General features: G+C 40.7%; 1 protein-coding gene across 2 annotated transcripts in view; it reads right to left on the bottom strand.

The window, feature by feature from the left end:
• DRP2 (dystrophin related protein 2) overlaps positions 1–23245 on the bottom strand; it is a 955857-nt gene that overhangs the window by 140221 nt on the left and 792391 nt on the right. For both annotated transcript variants that reach the window (XM_085607714.1, XM_085607715.1), the window contains one exon: positions 15878–16079. In XM_085607714.1, coding sequence (XP_085463840.1) covers positions 15878–16079 — 202 coding nt within the window. The remainder of the gene's footprint in view (positions 1–15877; positions 16080–23245) is intronic.

Raw genomic sequence — 23245 nt, forward strand, 5'->3', positions numbered from 1 at the left:
AGGGGCATGCTTAGAAGACCTCATGCGTGCGGCTGACTGGTCCTTGGACTCTACTTTTAAGTGATTCTATTTTAAGCCGGTGTTGGATGTGGACAATTGGTGGTGAGTAATCTTTATACTAGCATGATCCTTGCCTCCGGTTCTGACATAGAATGGAAATTTGCCCAGCTTAGTAAAGGTAAGTGTCAATTCTATTAAGGACTCAGAGGTGAGGATTTTCCCATCCGGCAATTAAAGCAGACACTAGCCCACCCCGTTCCGGAGTAAGTACTCGATTTTACATTACAAAGCAATGTTATGAACACGTTTCAAAGTAAATTGCTCTGACTGTTTATGGCAATGGTGAATATTTGAATTTGAGCATGGATGACTTAGAGATTCGGAACTGGTTACTGACACAGCATGACATTGCAGGAAATGATGGAGCTTAACAAGATGCTTGAAGAAGACCTTATGCGTGATTCGCACGAAGAAAGAGAGAGAGCAGACAGCAACAAGGGACTACATTTGGAGTAGAGAAGGGCTTGTGGACTCTTGTGGTTTTACTTTCCCTGGTGTTCATGGGGAAAGTATTTTTTGTTCTACTTTATGGGGTGCTCTGTTTTTGAAAAGCAATTAAAGTGAAGAAGGAAAGCATAATCCTCAACTCCGAGTCCTACATAGAACTGAAACCTACCTTCACTAAACTAGGCAAAGCTTCATTATCCGGGACGCATACTCCACTGTTTCAGAACTAGGCATGAGAAGGAATGGTTCATTTAGTTTGACTTTTTCTTTTTCAGAATTTCCAGAAATTCCAATACAGGGTAAGATTTATTCTAGTTGCCGTTGGACCTCTAGTCACTACACACACCATTTTCAGGGAAATTTGAGCTTCTACAGATAACCAGTGGAGGGTTATTAGAATCACTGTGATGTGATCCATGATTTCATAGTGCCAGAAACAAGTGAGCAGTTGTAAGAAGGATAGCCTCTAGAGGTCAACGATATAACCACGTTATTTGGAAACTTGGACTAAGGTTAGAGGGATATTAGGTTCTGTGAGCCATTTCTGAACAAGAGGTAAATTGTACTGTAGGAGGAGGAATTCCGTTTTTGTAGCATTCCATTTCATCAAGATTCATGCTATCCTGATTAGGAGATTTGCCAGGGAGATTGTGGCCAGAGGTCTTTTTATCCTAGATCATTGAGCCGAGTGGTTCCATTTAGAATATAGAGAGATCAGCCTTACAGAATAGAACCCTAAAGAACAACACACTTGATCAGTAGCGAAGTAAATCCGTAAATAACAATTTTTGCAAATCAGGTTCTAGATCGAGAAAGGAAGAAAACATTTCAATACTTACGTGTATATGTTTTTGTAGTTTGCAAAGCGCATTACTAGCTGGCTAGGAGCAGAGAGCTAAGCCCTCAATTACCCGTTTTAGTAAAATGTATATCCTGTAATGTCTTATGGTCCATGGAACTGATGGAGCATGATTATTTGAGAATAATCTTGTTTGATCAACTCTGCTCATTTAGGTGCCGATTCCGATCCTGTAAAACCCGGGTCGTACGGAGCGTTTTCTCCGTACGACTCGTACCCGGAAATTCCACAGTACAAACCAGCAAGTACGATTCGTACAGAAATACCATTTCCGTACGAATCGTAAAAAACACAGTACGGCTAAAAAATACATACAATTCTGATCCTGGACAGCGCGTACGCGACGTCCGCACGGAGTCAGGCAGCGTTTTACGGACCAGCAAGTACGATTCGTACCCACAGCACTCCGCACGGCTATATTTTTACGGGAGCCAAAAAGTGCCAGAAAAGCTAAGTACGCCGCGATGCACGAGGAAAAGGGGGCCCGCTATGCGACGTACACGCCATCACCCACATCATACGTGTCATCATGTACGGTGCGTACCCCAACATTGCATATGTACGGACCGTACCCCCCACCCCACCCGCGTATGTACGCACCGTACCCCAGGAGTACCCCCACCCGCGTATGTACGCGCCGTACCCCCAGCCCCGTATGTACGCGCCGTACCCCCACCCCACCCTGTATGTACGTACCGTACCCCTACCCCAGCCCCATATGTACGCACCGTACCCCCAGCCCCGTATGTACATGCCGTACCCCCACCCCAGCCCCGTATGTACGCGCCGTACCCCCAGCCCCGTATGTACATGCCGTACCCCCACCCCAGCCCCGTATGTACGCGCCAACTAAAGTCGCAAAACAACAGTACATGGCATGGTCTCTCACTATTAGACAGGAACACCTCTTCCTAATAGTGAGCGTAACAAATGCTATTTTGCGAGTCAGTGACTCTCAAAATAGCATTTGCACATGCCTGGAATGGGCCAATCTCCCATTTGGAGCCACAAAAAAGGGTTGTACATCTGCCCCTTAGGGTTAAAAACAATCTGCAATGAAAAGCATGCAGGAGGGTTGGAAACTGGTATGTGAGAAATTATATTTCACGAGAGAGAAACTTATTAAATGTACTAAAGAATTTAGTACAAAACTACCTTGCAAACTGGTATGTGAGAAATCATATGTCACGAGAGAGAAACTTATTAAAGGCACTAAAGAATTTAGTACAAAACTACCTTGCAAATAGAATTGTAGAAAATATGATAATGAAAATGCTTAAAGTAAAATTATTCTTGCTTGTGTTTTCTTTGATCATGACAATCATATTAGAGAAGTGATTGTTTATACTTTTAAAGATTTAAATCAGACTATGCTTATGAGTTCAATTCAGATGAGGTTCTTTTTATATAGTTTCTTATGCATTCTCTATTTTCTTATATATTATTAATAATGGTGTGTCTTATTCTTTAGAAAATGATTTTTGTTTTTTCTATTAAGCCCTCAAAAACTGTTTGTGTATAATTTTTCTTTTCTAACAGAGGCATTAGAAGAATGTATTTTGTCCTTCATATTTCCTAAAATGCTGATCTATTTGTTTCAGTTAATGCATGTGATGGAGCGGGTAGTACAAAATGTTGTATACCCCCCCCATTCTGCATGTTTATATTAATCCGAATAATCTATTAATTGTAATATTATTAATCCGTTTGAAGTGATAACTCACCAATTATATTAACAAAAGAATTACACGTGGGATTTGCATTTTGCATGGCTAAACTAATTGTATACTAATATATGTACGCATACTAATGGTAGAAAATTAGAATATTGCATGATATATGTTGCTTTTGTGATGTAATTGTAAATTGCACCAGATGACATCACTGGGTGAATATAAACGCTTTAAATGTTGCTATTATGCTAGGTAATTACATACACATAGGGGAATTAGTGAGGGTTTAACATTTTATTAGCCATTTCTATGTTTTAATTATGTTTTGTGTTTGTTTTGCTTAAGTTGACCGTTTGGACCTTCGTAAAGATGGCTGACTTTTGACTTGACGGCCCTAGTCACCGTTCCATGAGGTTTCGGGTGAAATGCGCCTGCGCAACAGCTAGCAACAATGGCCTCGTCCTGACCCCAGGCAAGACGTACCAACCAAGGTCGCACTGGGAGAGTTGCCAGGTCCACGAAACAAAGAACTGTCTTTAAAATCGGAACCAGCAAGTGTGATGACTTAATCGAATAGACTGTGAGAACTTCACCGAACGACCCCAAACCCATCAATCAGAACTGTCTCAAATTCATCCTTGATACATTTTGACATTTAATCGTTATAAAAGTTGGTAGAATAGTGAGTTGAGGAGTTCGATTTGTCTTGCTGCGAATTACCTGACGTTATGCTGACGGAGAGGACGGTGACACTGCTGGACAGCTGTTTCCATGAATCTTTGACAGACTGAATTGTGGCCTGACTTTGATGAATTTAAGATTTTTCCACGACTTGATTGACTTAGAGGACGACCAATAGCCAGATTAGGTAAATATGATGTTCTGCGGTTTGGTCGATGATTTTCTAAAATTTGCAATTAATTAGATAAATGATGCTTTGATTAATAGACAAATGTGTTGAGTTGTATTTTGAAGAAATTAGATTAAGAGAAGAGTATAAATAAAATAATTGAATTACCAAATACCCAAATTCAACTAACTGATTCATCGCCAAATGAGGGGAATATCATGAGGTTTGAAATTAATAAAGGTATTCAATGTATATTAGGGTTTAGGTGAAAAGATATTCCTTTCATATCAGCGTATGGAAACTTATCCCTCCCGGGAGAGCAGATCAATGAAGTGTGAGTGTTGGTGTTATGGGCCCCACCAATGAATGTATTGAGTTAATGTGCTATTGCGATATTTGGTCTGTGACGAAGGGAGGATTTGACATTCCACGCTGCATCAGTTTTTCTGGTAGCAGAATGATGGTTGTTATTGTTTTGGTTTGGTGATTATAGCTTGTAAATTGCTTATTGACTATTGGTTATTGATTGATATTGGTTTATGTATTAACACTCTATGTTGAGTCGCGTCAAGTTCTATGTTGTTGGCACGGCTTCTGGGATGTAGGAAGTTGGAAGTTTGTAACGGTTCCGTAGTAGAGCAGAGGTAAGCGCTGCTCTCGGGAAAGACAGAATTGTTGATGCCCTGTAGGTACACAGGGAAAAACGTGTAACGATTGAAGTTGCACGACGCATCGTCTGGGTTCGATCCGGTGACATCGTCGTGTGTTGCCATTAGAAATAACTCCTGTATGAAAGAAGTGTATGGTAGCGAAGGTCACCTGTGAAGTTTTGGTCTTAGGTACCAGGAGTCCAAATGGCACTCCGATAACGCTTATCACTAGAAAGGTAATAGGTGCTCCCTAAGCTTGTTAGAAGGATAAAGTAGAGGGAAGTGCTACTTTATCAACGTATGTCATAATTCTGTAGTAGGACAGATTGTTCGCTGTTCTCGGGAAAGACAGGATTCTGTGTGAATGTACTACAATTTCTAGTGGGAAAGTGCGTGAATGTGGAGGCATTCGGGTTAATTGTGAAACTCTAGTTTTATTTCTCAGGAGCATTGGGTCTCCAACCAAGTGTCTTAATTCTGGAGAAACGGTTAGCTAATGCTTGTTAGAAGGGTAAGGTAGAGGGATGTGCTACTTTATCAACGGAAGTAACGATTCCGCAGTAGGGCAGAGGTAAGCGCTGCTCTCGGGAAAGACGTAATTCTAGTGAGAAAGGTCTATTGCTATTCCTTGGTTAGCGAAGCGGACAATGGTGGTGTTTTTATGTTGTTACTAACAGAATTGTAAATTTGTAAACAAAACTTACCGAGTGGATTTTGTAAAGGAGGGGTAGACAGGAGCAGGAGCTGAGGCAGCGGCTGCTGACACCAGAACGACCGCGCTGGGATTGGCCAGTCAGTCGGAAACGTAGAACGCTCCGGATTGGTGCGTTAGTGTACGCCGCGCTAGGAGTGGAGAAGCACAGGGTGATGTAGATGCTTCTGAGTGGTGCGTTAGTATGAGTCGCGCTGGGATTGGAGAATTGCAAAAGTGACGTAGACGCTCCGGATTGGGGCGTTAGTGTGAGTCGCGCTACGATTGGACAGAAGACAGGAAAATGTATTACGATCCACCAGAAAAGGAGAAAAAGTCCTGGTTTGGAAAAATTAAGAAGTGGTTTAAAAAGGACAAACCGATTGTGACAAGGGAAGGACAGTTACTTCCTCCACCGAAAACCCCCGCATCCTTTATGGTTGCGAAATATGGATATCATACTTGTATTTGGTTAGAAAATTGGGTAAAGTATACAAGAAATGACGGAGTCTTGGTTTTCCCAGAACATGGTTCATTTAACTTGGCAGTTCTGAGAAATTTAAGAGAGAAAATGATGAATTTAGAACCAAGACCGAATGGGAAGATGAGATGCATGACCGAGAAAGACAGAGAAGTGGCGGAAGGTATAGATACATGTTTGGTAGGTCGTACGGACATGAGAATCATGATGATCGAATGAGAAGATGGCGGAATGCGAGTATGACTGAGGGTTTGTTTCCCGTAAGAACTGCAGGAGAAAATGAAGGAAGAAAATGCACAGAAAAGAGACATAATGTGGAAACGAGAAAGTATGGAGTGAATGAATGAGAGGACAATGTTCTTGATGACATGTTCTATAAAAATCCACCCCCATATCGGTCAGAACCAGAAATATTAACCCCAAGTGCCCCAATGAAAGAAACTTTACGAATCATAAAATCGGAACCAGAGTTCCAAGATTTGGGAAAAAACAACTCCATTAGAGAGGTAGAAAAGAAGTCCGGAGGTAGAATAAATGGTGAAAATTCAGCTGAACTAGCAAAGACAACCTTAGAATTAACAGAGAAAATAAGAGAATTGACCAAAAATCTGGAAGCTGTAACAGTTCCAGTGACGATAGGTCCAGTAATACCTATTTTCGATAAACAAAAAGACGTCGAACATTGTTTAACGGTCCCTTATAAAAGCAATAAACAGGTTGAACAACCAAAACTGAGTCAAAATGATAATCCATGGAGACAGACAATAAGTATGATTGAACCAAATGTTTCAAATAATCCGTTCGTAGGCCAGAATTGTGCAGAAAGACGTATAACAACAGTGGAGTCAATATTAGAAACACAAAAGGATTCTGGACAAGGTAATGTAGAGAAGTCGGTAGGATCATCTACAGAGGAATTAAGTGAATGTTTGAGAAGCTTGCAAAAGAAAGACAAAGAATCTCACTCAATAGATGTGGCCAAACTACGAATGGTACTGGAAGAGTTAATTGTAGGAACTATCCCTACGGAGAAATTAAAAACTTACCAAGATGAGGAGTTGTTAATCCTGTGTAAAAGCATAACGTGGAGAGCAAAAAGTCTCCATGAAAGATTAGAAGAAGTGGCAAATGAAATGGGTATAGATATTGAAAAGGTAAAAGCCCTACAGAAACCATGTCGAATAGATTTCACTGAAAAGGACATTGAAAATATGAATACCACAGGACGAATGAGACAGATTAAGGAAATAATTATTTGGTTGAGAAAATGGGGAGATGTGGACAAATGGAAAAGTAGATGGTATCGAAAACGAGATGATATTTCAGATAAAACCTTTTCAGCTTTCCCTGTTAGAGAAAAAGAGAAGGTAGTAACAGAATGCCCTATGAGAGAAATTCCAGGAGGAGGATATGTACATGTCCCATGGACTAGGCAAGATATTTTGTCATTGACAAATGACTTCCCTCGACTACGTGAAAAACCCGTCGAGTGGTATAGACAGGTGGACAGATTTGTAAAATTGTCCAAAGTATTGTGGATTGATCTAAACAGCTTGTTTGACATGATAGTACCAGCAGATCTATGGACAGAGTGCAAAATCATGATAGATTGGCCAACACAAGAATACCCAAGGGATCCAAAAACAGGGGCTCCAGACCCCGAGGTAATGAAGAAATACGAACAGGTTATTGCGTTTCTGAAAAACAAAGTACCTCCTAAAGAGACAGATTGGGTGAAAATTGACAGAACACATCAGGAAAGCAAAGAGTCAGTACACGCATATTATGAAAGACTGATCTTGGCCTTTAAACAGTTTAGTGGAGATGAAAATTTGAGTGAAAAGGATTTAAGTCATTTTGTGTACAGATTTGTATATGGTCTAGGTCCAGAAATTAGTGAGATGATAAAACAACATACTGTAGATTGGCAAAATAAGAAAATAGATGAAGTATTGAGACATGCCAAATATTTCAGTGATGAGATTGAAGCAAATTGAAAGAAAAGGCTATGTGGGCACAAGTAAAGGTAGTGGAGAGACAAGAAGCTCAATTAGCAGAACAAGCGAATAATGCAGGATCAAGACAAAAATTTAGTCCTGGGAAAGGTAAAGGAAATATAGAGGAAGCTAAGAAGAAATTTCCGTGTCATAATTGCGGTAGGGTAGGGCATTGGAAATCCGAGTGTAAATTTCCCTCAAATACTAACGATGAAAATCCATCATTGAATCCACAGGTGCAGAATGAGGTGAGTGGTCAACCGCAGCGACAGCAGCAGGTTGTAACACAACAGAATCAGGTGCCAAAACCACCTTTTCCACAGAGCAAAAATTCCCAGAAGTATAGTAATGAAACAGGATTCTACAACGGAGAACAGGTAAATAAACGGCCGCGCGCTAGCGCTGCTTCGCAGTATTGGCTGCAACACGATGAGAGTGATTCAGAAGAAAGTTATTGACGGTGCCGAAGGGAGGAAGAAGTACTTGGCGCATCTCTAGAAGTAGACCAGACAGGCCCATTTATAGATGGAAAGGTTAATAATGAAAATATTACTTTCCTAGTCTATACTGGTGCTACTCGATCAACTGTTAGATCAGCTGATGCTAAGAATCTTCCTCTCTCAGATGAAACGATCCAAGTAGTTGGTGTATCCAACAGGCAGATTAAAACTTACCTTACAGAACCGGTGAAAGTGAGCATAGGAAAATTTTCTGAAATGCACCGCTTTATCGTGTGCGATACCAGTCCTGTAAATTTATTGGGTAGGGATTTGTTGTGCAAAATGAACTGCACTATATTTTGTACCCCGGATGGAATAGCATTTGAAACCCTAGATGATGATGTGTTGTATAAAATGACAATGGTAAACAGGGAGAAGGAGGTTACTGAAACCTATGCTGTATTTAATCCTGATGAATTACCTAAAGAATTGAAACAGTCTGTAAAAGCAGAAGTTTGGGATTTCACAGGAGAAGATGTGGGATTAATGAGGAATATAGATCCAGTAAAAATAACAGTTAAGGAAGGAATAATTTATCCCAATGTCCCTCAATATAAATGGACACCTGAAATAATTGAAGGAGTAACTCCTGTGATTGAGAAAATGATAAAACAAGGAATTTTGAGAGAAATAATGAGTAGTTCATGTAATTCACCAATAATGGGACTGAAAAAGCCTAATGGGAAGTTCAGGATAGTATAAGATCTGAGAAAGATAAACAAAATTGTTGTGTCATGCTGTCCCATTGTACCGAATCCATCTGTGATTTTATATCAGATTCCCCATGATGCAGAATGGTACACAGTGATTGATCTATGCCATGCTTTCTTTTCCATCCCATTGCACCATGACAGTCAGCAAATTTTTGCATTTCGTTTCGGCAAGCGTATTTTGGCTTGGTGCCGAATCCCACAGGGGTATACAGAAAGCCCCTCAATATTTAACCAGCTATTGAAGAAGTCCTTGGAAAGTCTAGAAATGCCCGAAAATTCATTGTTAGTTCAATACATCAATGACCTTCTTGTGGCATCGAAAACCCGTGAAGCTTGTGAGGTAGACACGATAGCCCTGCTAAATCATTTGGCAGATGGAGGACTAAAGGTGTCACCATCAAAATTACAATTTTGTAAGAAAGAATTGGCTGTTGTAAAGTGTGCTGCCCACAGTCACAGTGGTGATTATGTCTCAACTGGAAATAAATTCGCAAATGACATGGCACAATACCGTGCACGAAATCAGAATTCCATTAATCGGGCTAAGGAAAGAGAAGGGGTTTCTTGCTCCTTGTTGTTTACTAACATTGTGGGAACATGGGAAGTAGTAAGACAATTGCAGGAAGAAGCAGGAGATGAGGAAATAAAGCAGTGGGTAAAAGCAGGATGTGCACCAAGAGAGAAGCATCATGTGTGGGTCTATCGGGATGGAAGACCAGTTATGCCTGATAGCATGATGTCTGCCATGGCACGGATGTATCATGGTCAGGGACACATAGGGAGAGATGGCATGATCAGGTCATTTAAACAAACCTAGTACAATGCAAAGTTCAGACTTGTAGCAGAAAGTCTTTGTCAGAGATGCTTAATATGTCTGCAATACAATCCTGGAAGAAAGACAGTAGTGAGTCTAGAAACAATAGGTCGAGAAGGAGGGCCTTTTACCAGAATGCAGGTGGACTTTATTGAGATGCCTCCCTGTAATAGGTTGAGGTATGTTTTAGTTATGGTCTGTCTATTTTCCAGATGGGTAGAGGGATTTCCAACAAGAAGAAATGATGGGATGACAGTGGCAAAATTACTTTTGAGGGAATGTATCCCTAGATTTGGGTTCCCAGTGACAATTGAATCAGACCGAGGAGGACATTTCCATAATGAGATCATAAAACTGATTTGTGAAGCATTGAATGTACGACCAAAACTGCATTGTGCCTACCGACCAGAGGCTTCTGGTGTGGTGGAACAGATGAATGGTACTATCAAAAACAGGATAGGGAAAATGTGTTTAGCCACAGGTATGAAATGGCCTGATGTCTTGCCTCTGTTACTCATGACTATTAGATCAATTCTAGACAGAACTACGGGGTTAAGCCCCCATGAAATCATCATGGGTCGAGCCATGCGCCACGTGTTTATACCAGTCAACAAGCTGATGACTATAACTGATGACATGGTGTTGGAATACTGTAAAAGCCTGGCTGATGCAGTTCATTCTGTGTTTCATCAGGTTGGAGTGGATGCCACCACCCTTGAAAAGAAGCTAGCCCATGATCTAAGCCCAGGGGACTGGGTAAGGATAAAAGTCCACAGAAGAAGAAACTGTTTGGTTCCAAGGTGGGGAAAACCAAGACAAGTCATCTTGACCACAACAACAGCTGTGAAGTGTGCTGGATTGAAAAACTGGATCCATGCAAGCCATACTGTGAGAATTCCAAATCCAGTGGACAGCACAGAAAAAGAGTATTTTGATGAATCAGAATCTAGTACTGAGTCAGATGACGGAGAGCCAAAAGCCAAAGAAAACCCTGAAAGGGGGGAAGCAGAACCAAGTTTAACATTTGTCCCCAGAAGTAGTTCCCTGAGAAGAAGGTTACAGATTTCTGATACCAGTTCAGACTCAGAAACCGAACAAGGAGCACAATGTTCCAGGAAAGAACAAGGAAAGAACAAAGAAAAAGACAGTGAAGAGACGATAAAAGAAATGAATGAAAAGGAAGTGCCAAATGAAAGATTAAGAGAAATTCCACCTGAAACAACACATTTAGATGGACAGGTGCCAGATACAGAGAGAGAGGGAAAGATTATAGTGGAAGACCCCCGAGGAGGTGTAGGGAACTCCAACATCCAGTTAGAAGCAGGGACAAGTAGTCAGCAGGAAGATTGCGTGTCAGAGATTCGAGGAGGGACAGAAGTAGGGAAAACAAGACAAGTGGTGGAAAAAGAAACTGTTGAGAGTAAAAAGCAAGTTGAAACAGAGTCAGTGGAAAGTGAAGGTGAAATACCTGAAGGTCGAGTTCTAAGAAAGAGAGCTTGGAGAACTGAAAAGAACGATAAAGGGAGTAAATTGAAAAGAACTGCAAAAGACGACGTTTGGCCGAATAAAATAAAAAGATTGAGATATCGACTGATACGAGTAAATTCACCAAGGGCTGAACAGGTGAATGAAGTGACGAGTCAGGAGAAATCAAAAGAAGAAGAAACAATTGTAGTTAAAGAAAGCAAAAGAACAAGGAAACCTAACCAGAAGTATAAATCACCAGAATGGACGTATGTGGCCCTGCCTGAAGTAAAAGAAGAGGCGGATAGCCAAGGAAATCCAGAGGTGGTTGTACCAGAAGTGGTTGAGGAAGACGAAGAATCGGAAATCCTGAGAGTTATCTTGTCCGATATTGGAGAAGAAGCGGATGTTCAGGACATTCTGTATACAGATCACGAAGGAAAAGTGAAATATGATGAAATGCCAAACTGAATGAGATAAGAAAACTATTGATAGAAAGACAATAAAATACAGAAAAACACAAATACTGGTAGAACCAAGTAGGTGCTTAGAGCCTTGGGTTAGAAAAACTAGTTGTGAAGTAGAAGAGGCTAAGTCAAAAGACACGGTCCATTTTAGCAAAAATGGCAAACATAGATAGTAGCAAAGGTAGATGTACATTTTTGAGGAGGTGTAAAATGTGTTGTTGTTGTACAGGATTACTAATGCTTCTATGGAGCATACTTGCTCTCCTGATCTCATTCAAAGTTACTATAGATACACTAGAAGAACATAGTGAGAATAAAACTAATATAGAAAAGATTCAAAAGGTAGTACCGACCAGAATAGATAAAAAATATTTACATAAAGACAGGTCTATAACTGATTTTTCTAATAATGTGTTTTCAAAATTGTTGTATGAATATGTAAAGACAATGGACGTAAGGGACTGCTACGTTTGTATGCAGTTACCTGCCTCTGTATCGGAGGGAGTGACTTATCACCACCTTCCAGTAACTTATGGAATAACATGTAGTGTAATAGCTAGTCTATTTTATCAAACAGGGAAATTAGAGTATTATCTTTCAGATGTAGATGCTATATTTTCACAAATACCGTCAATTAACAAGCTAAACAAGGTAAAACCTGCAAAAGTATTAGGTAAATTTTTCTTGGAGACTAAAGAACTAACATTAGAATATATATTTAAGAACAATTTGACATGCAGTTTAAAGAAAGAGGAAAATACATTTTTAGATATGGTTGAAGAAAGGAGACTGAAAATGCAAAGAAAAGCATCTGAAGGAAAAGTGGGATGTAGAAATGGAAAAATATCTGAAAGGATAAGCTAGTCCAACTATGGCTTTAGATTGGCCTCGGAGAGGGAAATTGTGTATTAGAAGGAATCAAACTGCATATGGTAATTATTTTGTAGGTAATAGTGAGTGCCATGATACATACCGAATCATGGGTGGATGGGGATTTAAAGGTGGAAAAGATCCAGTTTTTCCTGGGTTATATTTCATTTGTGGGAATAGGGCATATTATCGTTTGCCAGACCATTGGTATGGCACATGTTATGTAGGCCTGGTTTTTCCAAAGATTTTTCATATGGATAGAGGAGAAGATGGTTTACATAGTTTAGGTAGTTATTTAGCACGTAGTAAGAGAGACTCTTGGACAGAAATTGTGGGTGACATTTTTGGAGCATTGATACCAGCAGTGGGAATATCTCTGAATGCAAACAAAATTAGAAGAATTTCAACAGTAGTGGATCGCTTGTCCACAAGCACCGCTGGAGGATTTTTATTAGTAAATACTGAAATGGTTGCCATGCGTGCTATGGTAATGCAAAATCGACTTGCCCTTGATATATTATTGGCAAAAGATGGTGGAGTCTGTGGAATGCTGAAAGTTCAACACTGTTGTACTTACATTCCGGACGAAAGTAAAGATTTGATAATTTATATTAAAAATATTACAGAATTGCATGACGAAATTGCACCACTGGAGGTTGAAGGTGTTTGGGAAAAGATTGGAAAGAAATTATCAGCTATTAAAGATTTCATAGTAAAACTAGGTAGTACGTTTTTAGGTAAGATATTATTTCCATTAACATGTATGATTTTCATAGTATTAATAATTAAATTAGGGTGTATTTGTCATAAAAAGGATAAAAATCAGAAGAAGTTAAGAAGAGAAAATTTAAGGAGAAGAGATAAGAAACAAGAAAGAGAATTTGAAGAGATAGAATTGGAGGAGTTTAAGGAAAGCATGTATAAATTAGCAAAAAGAGAAGAAACAGGGGAAACTGAAATATGAATAAAAACAGGAAATCACTTTTAAATTCCGTAAAAGGGATACAAAATTTTGTTGGTGTGGTGATATAATCACCAAAGGGGGGATTGATGGAGCGGGTAGTACAAAATGTTGTATACCCCCCCCCATTCTGCATGTTTATATTAATCCGAATAATCTATTAATTGTAATATTATTAATCCGTTTGTAGTGATAACTCACCAATTATATTAACGAAAGAATTACACATGGGATTTGCATTTTGCATGGCTAAACTAATTGTATACTAATATATGTACGCATACTAATGGTAGAAAATTAGAATATTGCATGATATATGTTGCTTTTGTGATGTAATTGTAAGTTGCACCAGATGACATCACTGGGTGAATATAAACGCTTTAAATGTTGCTATTATGCTAGGTAATTACATACACATAGGGGAATTAGTGAGGGTTTATCATTTTATTAGCCATTTCTATGTTTTAATCATGTTTTGTGTTTGTTTTGCTTAAGTTGACCGTTTGGACCTTTGTAATGATGGCTGACTTTTGACTCGACTGCCCTAGTCACCGTTCCACGAGGTTTCGGGTGAAATGCGCCTGCGCAACAGCAAGCAACAATGGCCTCGTCCTCACCCCAGGCAAGTTGTACTGGGAGAGTTGCCAGGACCACGAAACAAAGGTCTGTCTTTAAAACCGGAACCAGCAAGTGTGATGACTTAATCAAATAGACTATGTGAGAACTTCACCGAACGACCCCAAACCCACCAATCAGAACTGTCTAAAACTCATCCTTGATACATTTTGACATTAAAATCATTATAAAAGTTGGTAGAATAGTGAGTTGAGGGGTTCGATTTGTCTTGCTGCGAATTTCCTGACATTATGCTGACGGAGAGGACGGTGACACTGCTGGACAGCTGTTTCCATGAATCTTTGACAGACTGAATTGCGGCCTGGCTTTGATGAATTTAAGATTTTTCCACGACTTGATTGACTCAGAGGATGACTGATAGCCAGATTAGGTAAATATGATGTTCTACGGTTTGGTCGATGATTTTCTAAAATTTGCAATTAATTAGATAAACGATGCTTTGATTAATAGACAAATGTGTTGAGTTGTTTTTTGAAGAAATCAGATTAAGAGAAGAGTATGAATAAAAGAATTGAATTACCAAATACCCAAATTCAACTAACTGATTCATCGCCAAATGAGGGGAATATCATGAGGTTTGAAATTAATAAAGGTTTTCAATGTATATTAGGGTTTAGGTGAAAAGATATTCCTTTCATGTCAGCGTATGGAAACTTATCCCTCCCGGGAGAGCAGATCAATGAAGTCTGAGTGTTGGTGTTATGGGCCCCACCAATGAATGTATTGAGTTAATGTGCTATTGCGACATTTGGTCTGTGACGAAGGGAGGATTTGACATTCCACGTTGCATCACATGTTCATCACTAGAGTTTCCTTCCTACGGTTAGAGTACTTTTCTCTATGAATAATTGTGTTGACTATGTTGCAAGCTAATGTGGAAGTGAGTGTGTGGATATGAAAATGTTTCGATGTGCTTCCTGCTTCCAAGGTGACATGACATTTTGCAAGTGAACAAAAACATTTTGTTAAAAGTTCCGGATGAACTGGACTAGAGAACGATCACAATATAATAATTTGAATTAACAAAAAGTACAAAAAAAATACTAATGTATTCTTGTGAATTTACCATTCATATTTGATGATTTAGAAAAAGGTACCTTGATAAATATACAGAGTTTGTCTTTATTGACGTGATTGGTTGACATGATTTCTATTTTGACTGTTAGTTAGGCACCTGAAAAATTTGTTTTCATGTGGAAAATCTTTCCTACAACCCTATTATGTCTGGGGGTGTCCTTTCTAGTATTCTTACTCCCAAAGTACACTTCTCCCTGCTACTAGCAACCGTAGATTTACGGTCATTTCCTTGGTGGGAAACTGTCTGGAAGGAGCATGAAAATTCCCTGAGTTTAACACATTTATGGTTGCTCATTTATATTTGCAGATATGACCTCACAAGAACACCAACAGGCTCACCCATAATCATTGTTTTAGGACTACCAGAATCTCACCATACTGGTGCAAATTCCACCTTTCCAAATGTGGCAACCCAAGAGTAAAGTTCCAATGATTCTGTGAATCAGGCCAGAAAATTTAACCTCTACCTGTTTTTTCTCCAACTATGCTGAACTTAGGTGCCCAAAACCATCGGTGAATTGGGTATAGAGTGCATTGAAATTTAACTCCCTGTATATTTTTGCATGGTCCTTCAGCAGCAGTTGGTATTTTTGTATTAGCAACGTCTCTGAAGGAATGTAATAAAGCAAAACATACAAGACTTCTTACAGCAAAAAGCAGTCAATACCTGTCGAAAACGTTGAGCAACCAGTTCAAGCTCATGTCCACACAAAGCGGAACATTGACCAGAACACCTCTTTCCTCCTCCAGCTGCTCGTAAAGTGCAGTCAGGCAGTGGATGACTTCAACGACATCCATCACTCGATCACTTGATTGCAGTTCGTGCTCATTGAATACTTCGGAGGCTGTTTTCAGGGTCACCAAGTCCACTGCAAGGCATGCACGCAGGAAGAAGGAGGCATGGGGCCCAAAGCAGGAGTTGCATCAATGAGAAAACATGGCAACATTGCAGAGGTCAGATTTGTCAGTAAACTTTATGTAAACAAGTTAATTGTCCGAGCAATGATTAGCCATAATACATCCCTCATGTACAAGAATATGGTATTTTGTATGTTATGAATGTAATTGTTCATAAGAAACAATGCATGCCTTTGAGTGGCTCAATTTTTTGCTCTATCTCATCCTGTCATCTGTAAAAAGCTGTTGAAGTGTGATAACTATTTTCGGATTTACCAGTATCAACATATTCTGTCCACTGAAGAGAACACTGCAAACAAAAGTGTACTTATCCATTAGTTTTGCAAAGTTTCACATTGCATGCTTAACAAATGTGTAGTATCCTAGTATCCTGTCTATGTTTATGTATGCCATTTTCCACCACATGCTCAGTGAGTGGAATGTTACTGTGATGATGTATTACGTAATGTTTGGAATCTGGGAAGAAAAGCCACAGTTTGGAATGTGCTCAGCAGCATGCTGGCTGCTCCTGGTGGGACTTGTTCAGGACCTGTACTGGACTTATTTATTTCATCTACATATCTACAAGAAATCTTCCTGATCTACATCAACATGTGTGGACTTGATTACTACAAAATGGTATTCTTGAAGAAACTAATTTAAGAAAATACAGTCTTGCCATCAGAATGAGTGGATGGAACACTGGAAACTGAACTGTTGTTACGTTTTATTTCCAGCTCAAGTAACTTGAAGAAGGAGGACCTGCACATAGTTTCAGCACTTATATTGCTAGATCCTATTCATAAAACTGATCCTCTCTAAGGCTCCAAAACCTCAATTCCAGATGTGTCACGTCAACTGTCCAAATGTATACATCTTTGAAACTTTCAGTCATTTTAATCATTTAGGGTCTCATTACCATGTCAGGTGGAAACATTCTGCCCGACAGGTCTCGGATTCGGGATCCAACCGACTTGCGGTCGGCAGTTCCTCTTGACTGATTACGATGCTTCCTAACACTGTCCGTAAGTCAATGGGAGCCTATTTTCTGACTGACAACACAGGTTCCTAGGTGAAAAGGGGTGTCTTTTGAAAGCCTTGCACCCTATGGCGGGCACCCCATGGTGCATGCCAAACAGTGCATGGTCTTACAGGGGGGTACCTTGGGTACCCCCGCGGCCCCCAACAGGAAGCCTCAGGATGAAGGGAGACCTGCTAGGGGCAGTTCCTCCCGACTGATTACGATACATCTGAACAACGTTCAGAACGACTCCCATTGACTTCTATGGGAACCTGTGTTATGACTGACAACACATGCTCTAATGGGGAAAAAGGGTGTCTGCTGAAAACCTTGCACCCTGTGGCGGGCACCCCATGGTGCCTGCATAGTCTTACAGGGGGGTACCTTGGGTACCCCCAAGGCCCCTAACTGGAAGCCTCATGATGAAGGGGGGCCTGCTAGGGGCCCCCGAAGCCAGTTTCTGACAGCCTTTTTGTGTCGGACAGACCGAGTCGGAACGGCTGTCAGAATTCGACATCGTATTCGGTTGGTCGGAAACGCTGTCCGTAGAGCTGTACGAATTGCCTCCGACTGACTCGGATTCTCCTATTGCTGATCTGGACCGATTCGGAATGACCAAACGTTCTCCTTCTGACCCCGAGCATCGTAATCGGTCGGGCAGATTGGATTCCGACCGACTCAGGCAGATGGGTTCTGACTCGGTCTAGGGGAATCCAACTGTCGGTCGGAGGCTTTCCACACAACATCGTAATGAGGCCCTTACTATGATAAACCTTAAAGAATCTACAATCCTCTTGATGGATCTAATTCCCCTGCTCAAAAAGGTGGGATCAGTTGGCAAAAAAATAATATATAGTGGTTCTGGATGTCTGGCATCATAAATCAAAAAGGGAGCTGTTATTCTTATGATGACTTGTAACCTATAAGTATGGTATGATGCACTAGATATGGGTTCTCTACACATTTTAATACATTTGTGGAATTCCAAATATTGCTTCTACAGGAAAAACTTGGTTGTTGGTCCACTGACATTACTGACTATAATTTAATGTCTCAATGCGCACAACAATCTGTGAGACGCAATTATTGATGTCCATAATGACAGCAATAGAAGTTAAACAGCTATTGTTACAAACTAATTACATACTGTGCATTTCAATGATTTCTTCATTAAACCCTCCTGTTATTTGCATTACCCTTCTGGTATACAACATCATATGCAATGCAATCAAGATAACACTATCTTTTGATCGTCTAAACTCATAAGGATGTGTTAAACTGTGTGATCACAAGTGATTTCAATGGAAAATATGTGCATGTAGCAGTTTGAATGAGAAAGGGGTAGGGTTATTTCACATCTAATCGCAGAGAAGACACAAGGGAAAAGATAATTGGGTTACAACAGGAACATGAATGCACTTAGCTTAATGGGAGTATAATTGGGGATGTTCAAACTCAGCTGACAGGGATTGATGGATTAAGAGGCGCTGTTATTGATTTTAAACTTCTTAATGGAAGAATGGTAAATGGTACTTAGATTTCAGGATAACTCTAAGGATAGAGCAGGATCATCATTATCCGTGGTGTATATCTCTTCGAGTTCATAAGCTACCAGCTTAAAAACAAATATATCAATTGAATGCTGAAGTTAAAGGAGACATGCAGGGGCTTTAAATCTGCTGAGACAGAAAATCAGGAATTACTCCACAAGAAGAGTTTAGGGACAATGGCTGGCAAAATACCAGTACAGTGTCAAAAGACATTGGAGACTTATCTGAAGCTGATCGGTAACATAACGATTAATTTGTCTGCTGGGCATTTTCGGGAATTGTTGGATTTGCATAGGAAATCACTCAGAAGGTTTCATAATTAAACATGATATATGAGAGAGAAGTACGTACTGACTTAAAAAAGTCAGAGCTGTAACAATTATTAGTCAAACAAAGACATCAATGAGTCTTTTTTTTTAAATGTAAGAAGTGGGAAGTATGCCAAATGAATTGACTGAATGTATGTGAAGCAGTCATTAATTGTGAAAATAATTCTTTTGGAAGCTGGCATCTGTTGGAAATGAGAACAATGAAGTGAGATGTATAGTTTGATATCACAAATAGCAGAACCATATGGCACAAGCTCTTTACGGCTCTTTCTTGTGACTCTTGCTGCAAGGGTAGATCTGGATGAATTAAGATACTGTTAAAAATATAGGGCAAGGACACCCTCAGGAAATTCTAGGCTGCGCATGCTAAGATCATCATAGTATCACATGAGCACCTGCTGGAGTGGACCAAGCCTGCAAGTACCAAGATTGACTGGACCAAGCAATATGTCAGCATTGCCTGTCACTCTTACAGGATTGAGACCAAAAATGTCAGCAAAATACTATTTGCAACATTAATAGACTTGCAAAACAAGCTTTTGATGATGGACCTTTGCTGTTGCATTGTGCATTTACTGACTGGGGAGCCCGGGAGGAAGTCCCGTTGTTGTGGCCGGTGTCGGTGGACTTCAGCCCCCAGGAGACTTTGTGCCAGGGAGGCGCTGAGAGAAATGCAAGCGCCCGGAGACGCATAAAATCATTGAGGGCTTCCCGCAGCGGGAAGCCCAGAGGCAGTAGCCCATTGTTGTGGCCGGTGTCGGGGGACTACAGCGCCAGGAGATTTAGCACCAGGGAGGGGCTGACAGCTACGTGAGCGCCTGGAGGCATATAAAATCATCGAGGGCTTCCCGCAGCACGGGCGGGCCCGTCTGCGCTTGTCAGAGCCCGGAGGAGGCTGGGCCGAGCCACCCTCTTTACATCAATGCTCCTGCTACCACCATGGGTAAGCGCAAACAACTGTGTAGCCTGGACCCAGGGAAAGTAAGAGCAAAGGTGCCCAAAAACTCTTATTTAACCTCTGCAGTGGGGGCTTTGAATAAGGAAATTCAAAATGCCGAGGTTGAACTGGGTTTGAGCTCTGACCTTCCTAGGACAAATACTCTACCAGCTATTTTTCCCCAAAATTTCTCCACTAAAAGTCAGTAGTCACTGTTAGTGAGTTGGGAGCCAAGGGAGAGGGCCCCACGACTACTGATAGAGTGCCCTGGTGTGAGGAGGGAAAGACTAGGGGAGAGACTTTGGGAGTGGACGCACCCCTGCGGAAGGCACTATGACAACCCCCAGGGCAAAAAAGGGGGAAAAGGAGATCCACTAAACAGGGGCAGTTAACTGCTGACTCAGCCATTAACCATGTTGGCGATTTGGACTCACTCGTTCAATCAGCTGTCCGGAAAGTTATGGAGGATCAGTTCAACTCTTTGTTGGAGTCTATTCTCTCTACTTTTGTTAAAGACATTACAGTTTCACTTAACGCACTGGTAAACGGGGTAATGGGGAAATTAGAGCGCCTACAGACCCAATTAGGGGACTTGAAAAATAATTGGGTGTTGTCCGATAATCATGCTCTCACCCATTCACAAATGTATTCTACAGCGAAAAAAAGGGAAGAGGGGTTCGCTAATCGAACCTTGTCCAAGAATAGTCTGGGTTCTATCGCCGTCACTCATCCAGTTGCAACCTTAGGCAGTTGGGTAGTGAGCAAGAATTGTGATCATACTGAGTCAGCTCCTGGCCCTGTGTCCAATCATAAGCCTCCATATCGGGGCAGGAACCACGTTAATCAGGAGGATAATAGGGCGACAAATAGTTGCAGACTCAACTTGCCACCAGAAGCTACTCCTCTGGTTGCTATTCTCATAGGTGTTCCCCCACTTAGAGAGCACTGTCTTGAATCTACTTCCGAGCTGTTACGTAAAACTAAACACTGGTGTGATCAACATTCTAGCAGCAGAGCCCGGGTCTCCTCACACATCTTAATGGCCAGGTGAGTGGGATTGGTTGGCCATGGGGGCAAAACAGGCAGTAGGTGATTCTATTGTTGTCAACTTCGATCGTGCAGACATAGTGGGGTAGTTATTCCAAGAAGGTCCCAATGAAGGCCCAGGGGGCATTAGGGCCTTACCCTTGGGGTTCTTTTATCCACCATATGAGGGGGTACAGCCAACTGGTAGGAGTCAGCAGGGGGTTTGGCCCTCAGTAGACAGAAGGGGGCGTTCTTTACCCTGACCAAGTTCCAGGGAGGAGTTATTACCTAATATAATTCCCCGCAGGACATCGTCCTCACCTAAACTGCCAACATTGCCCACTGGGGCGGTAGAAGGGAAAACCAGTTTAGCTTGTCAAAACAGATTTATGCCATTAACTCTCCTAGATGGAAATGATTGACTGGAGCCTTCTCTCCGACATCGGAGTACCAATAGTGACATCACCAGGGGTCAGGGGACTAGTGAGAGTGAAAACTCCAACTGCAAGATTATTAGTTGGAATATAGCAGGTCTAAGAAGTAAACAAGATGACTCCAGGTAGCTTGATTTTGTAAAAGAATATGATATAGTGAGTTTACAGGAGACCTGGGACCTGGAGAATAATTTTTGGGTGGATATGTATAAATCCTACGGTGTGCCTGCACGTCATTCTCCAGCAGGCAGAGCAAAAGGGGGCCTTTTAATGTTAATCTAGTTTAAATTGTAAGGAACTCATTGTAGGGTGGAGGTTGTTTCTTGCAATTGCATGGCTATAGAAATCACTTCTTCCAACACATCCAAAATGTTGACTGTCAATGTATATAACTCAGGTGAGAGTAATTTTTTTAATGAACATTTATGCAATCTGAAATGTTTTTTAGAGGATTATAGATTGAAGCAAACAGCTTATTATTCTATTATAATCATGCGTGATTTTAATACTCATCTATGTGCAATGAACTTTGACTGACTGACTGACTACTGACTTCCCAACAACCCTTCATTCCAATTAAATGCTATAACTTTGGAATATGATGATAAATTGGGGGACACCACGCTGACTAGGTAGGATTCTGAGTGATATCAGTCGGCGAAGGTACGGTTGATAAAGAATGGACAATACACCCATGTGGCCCATTGTGGGAGAAGAAAACCCAGGATGTGTACTACTTGCTATTGTCTTTTCAAAGTATACTAATGTTCTTGACAGGTCTATTGTGGTTGTACGGTATAAGTAACAAGCAAGTCCATCAGTGTGTTTCATTAACATGTGTTCTATTATTCAGATGAACTGCAATTTAACATTAATCAGTCTGAAGTGCAGCCTGGCTACAGTTAAATCATGTATGCATTGCCCTCACTCACTACTAAAAAAACACATATTTTGGGGAAAATAACATCAGGTCCCTTCTAGAAATTGATGGTTGAAGCATAGGCATAGTCAAAAACTACTCTTACTTGGGGATCATGCCAAACAATTGCTTGGAATCGGTTAGAAAACGCAAAACATAGTGAGGCATCAATGCTGTTCAGCAATTCTATCATCTGTATAGAAAAAAGGGCAAAGGTCCCCCTATAGAAATTGTGCATGTAAACTCCCTTTGAGTACAAATTTGCTAATGGATTACAGTGGTAAATTGACTCCCTGGAAGCTATAACATGAAAACGGTGGCTAGGATTGGAAACATCGGTTTTAGCAGAGGTCATCCAATTGAAAGGTAATTTAAATAGCCTCTTCGACCTGCTTATTTGATATTCAGGTTGAATAAAAGGATTCACCAAACATCATACGTTTGACACTAGTGAGGCAAGCATGTTCTTTTAAAGCCCTGGATATTCAGTGGGGGCCTTCAGTTCTAATACAATGAGCACTAACAGTAGATAGCCAAGATGCAACTGTTTACAATTTAAAAAAAATATATATCCACTTATATGGAGGTGACTGTGGCAATTAAGACGTAGTCATAAAATGCCGATTTACTATAATAACTGAGGAGACCTACCTAGCTTACTATAAAATGGTTGAAGAAGGGATTGGTCATTATTGTTATGAGACTACAATTGCAACCAGGAGAAAAAAAGGAAATGTATTTTATTTTACCTGGGGATATTGACCCATATAAGCAATACTGGGGTATGCCAGGCCATTTTCGATCATCTAGAGAGATATTGCAGATTATGAAACGTTCCCTGGGGAGGATATTCTTCATCTCATCCTTAACAGCCCCAAAGTAGTGAGATGCTGCACAAAATGTTGTTTGACACTAAAGTAAC

This window comes from Triturus cristatus, chromosome 5_2, assembly GCF_964204655.1.
Source record: "Triturus cristatus chromosome 5_2, aTriCri1.1, whole genome shotgun sequence".
Lineage (NCBI taxonomy): Eukaryota > Metazoa > Chordata > Amphibia > Caudata > Salamandridae > Triturus > Triturus cristatus.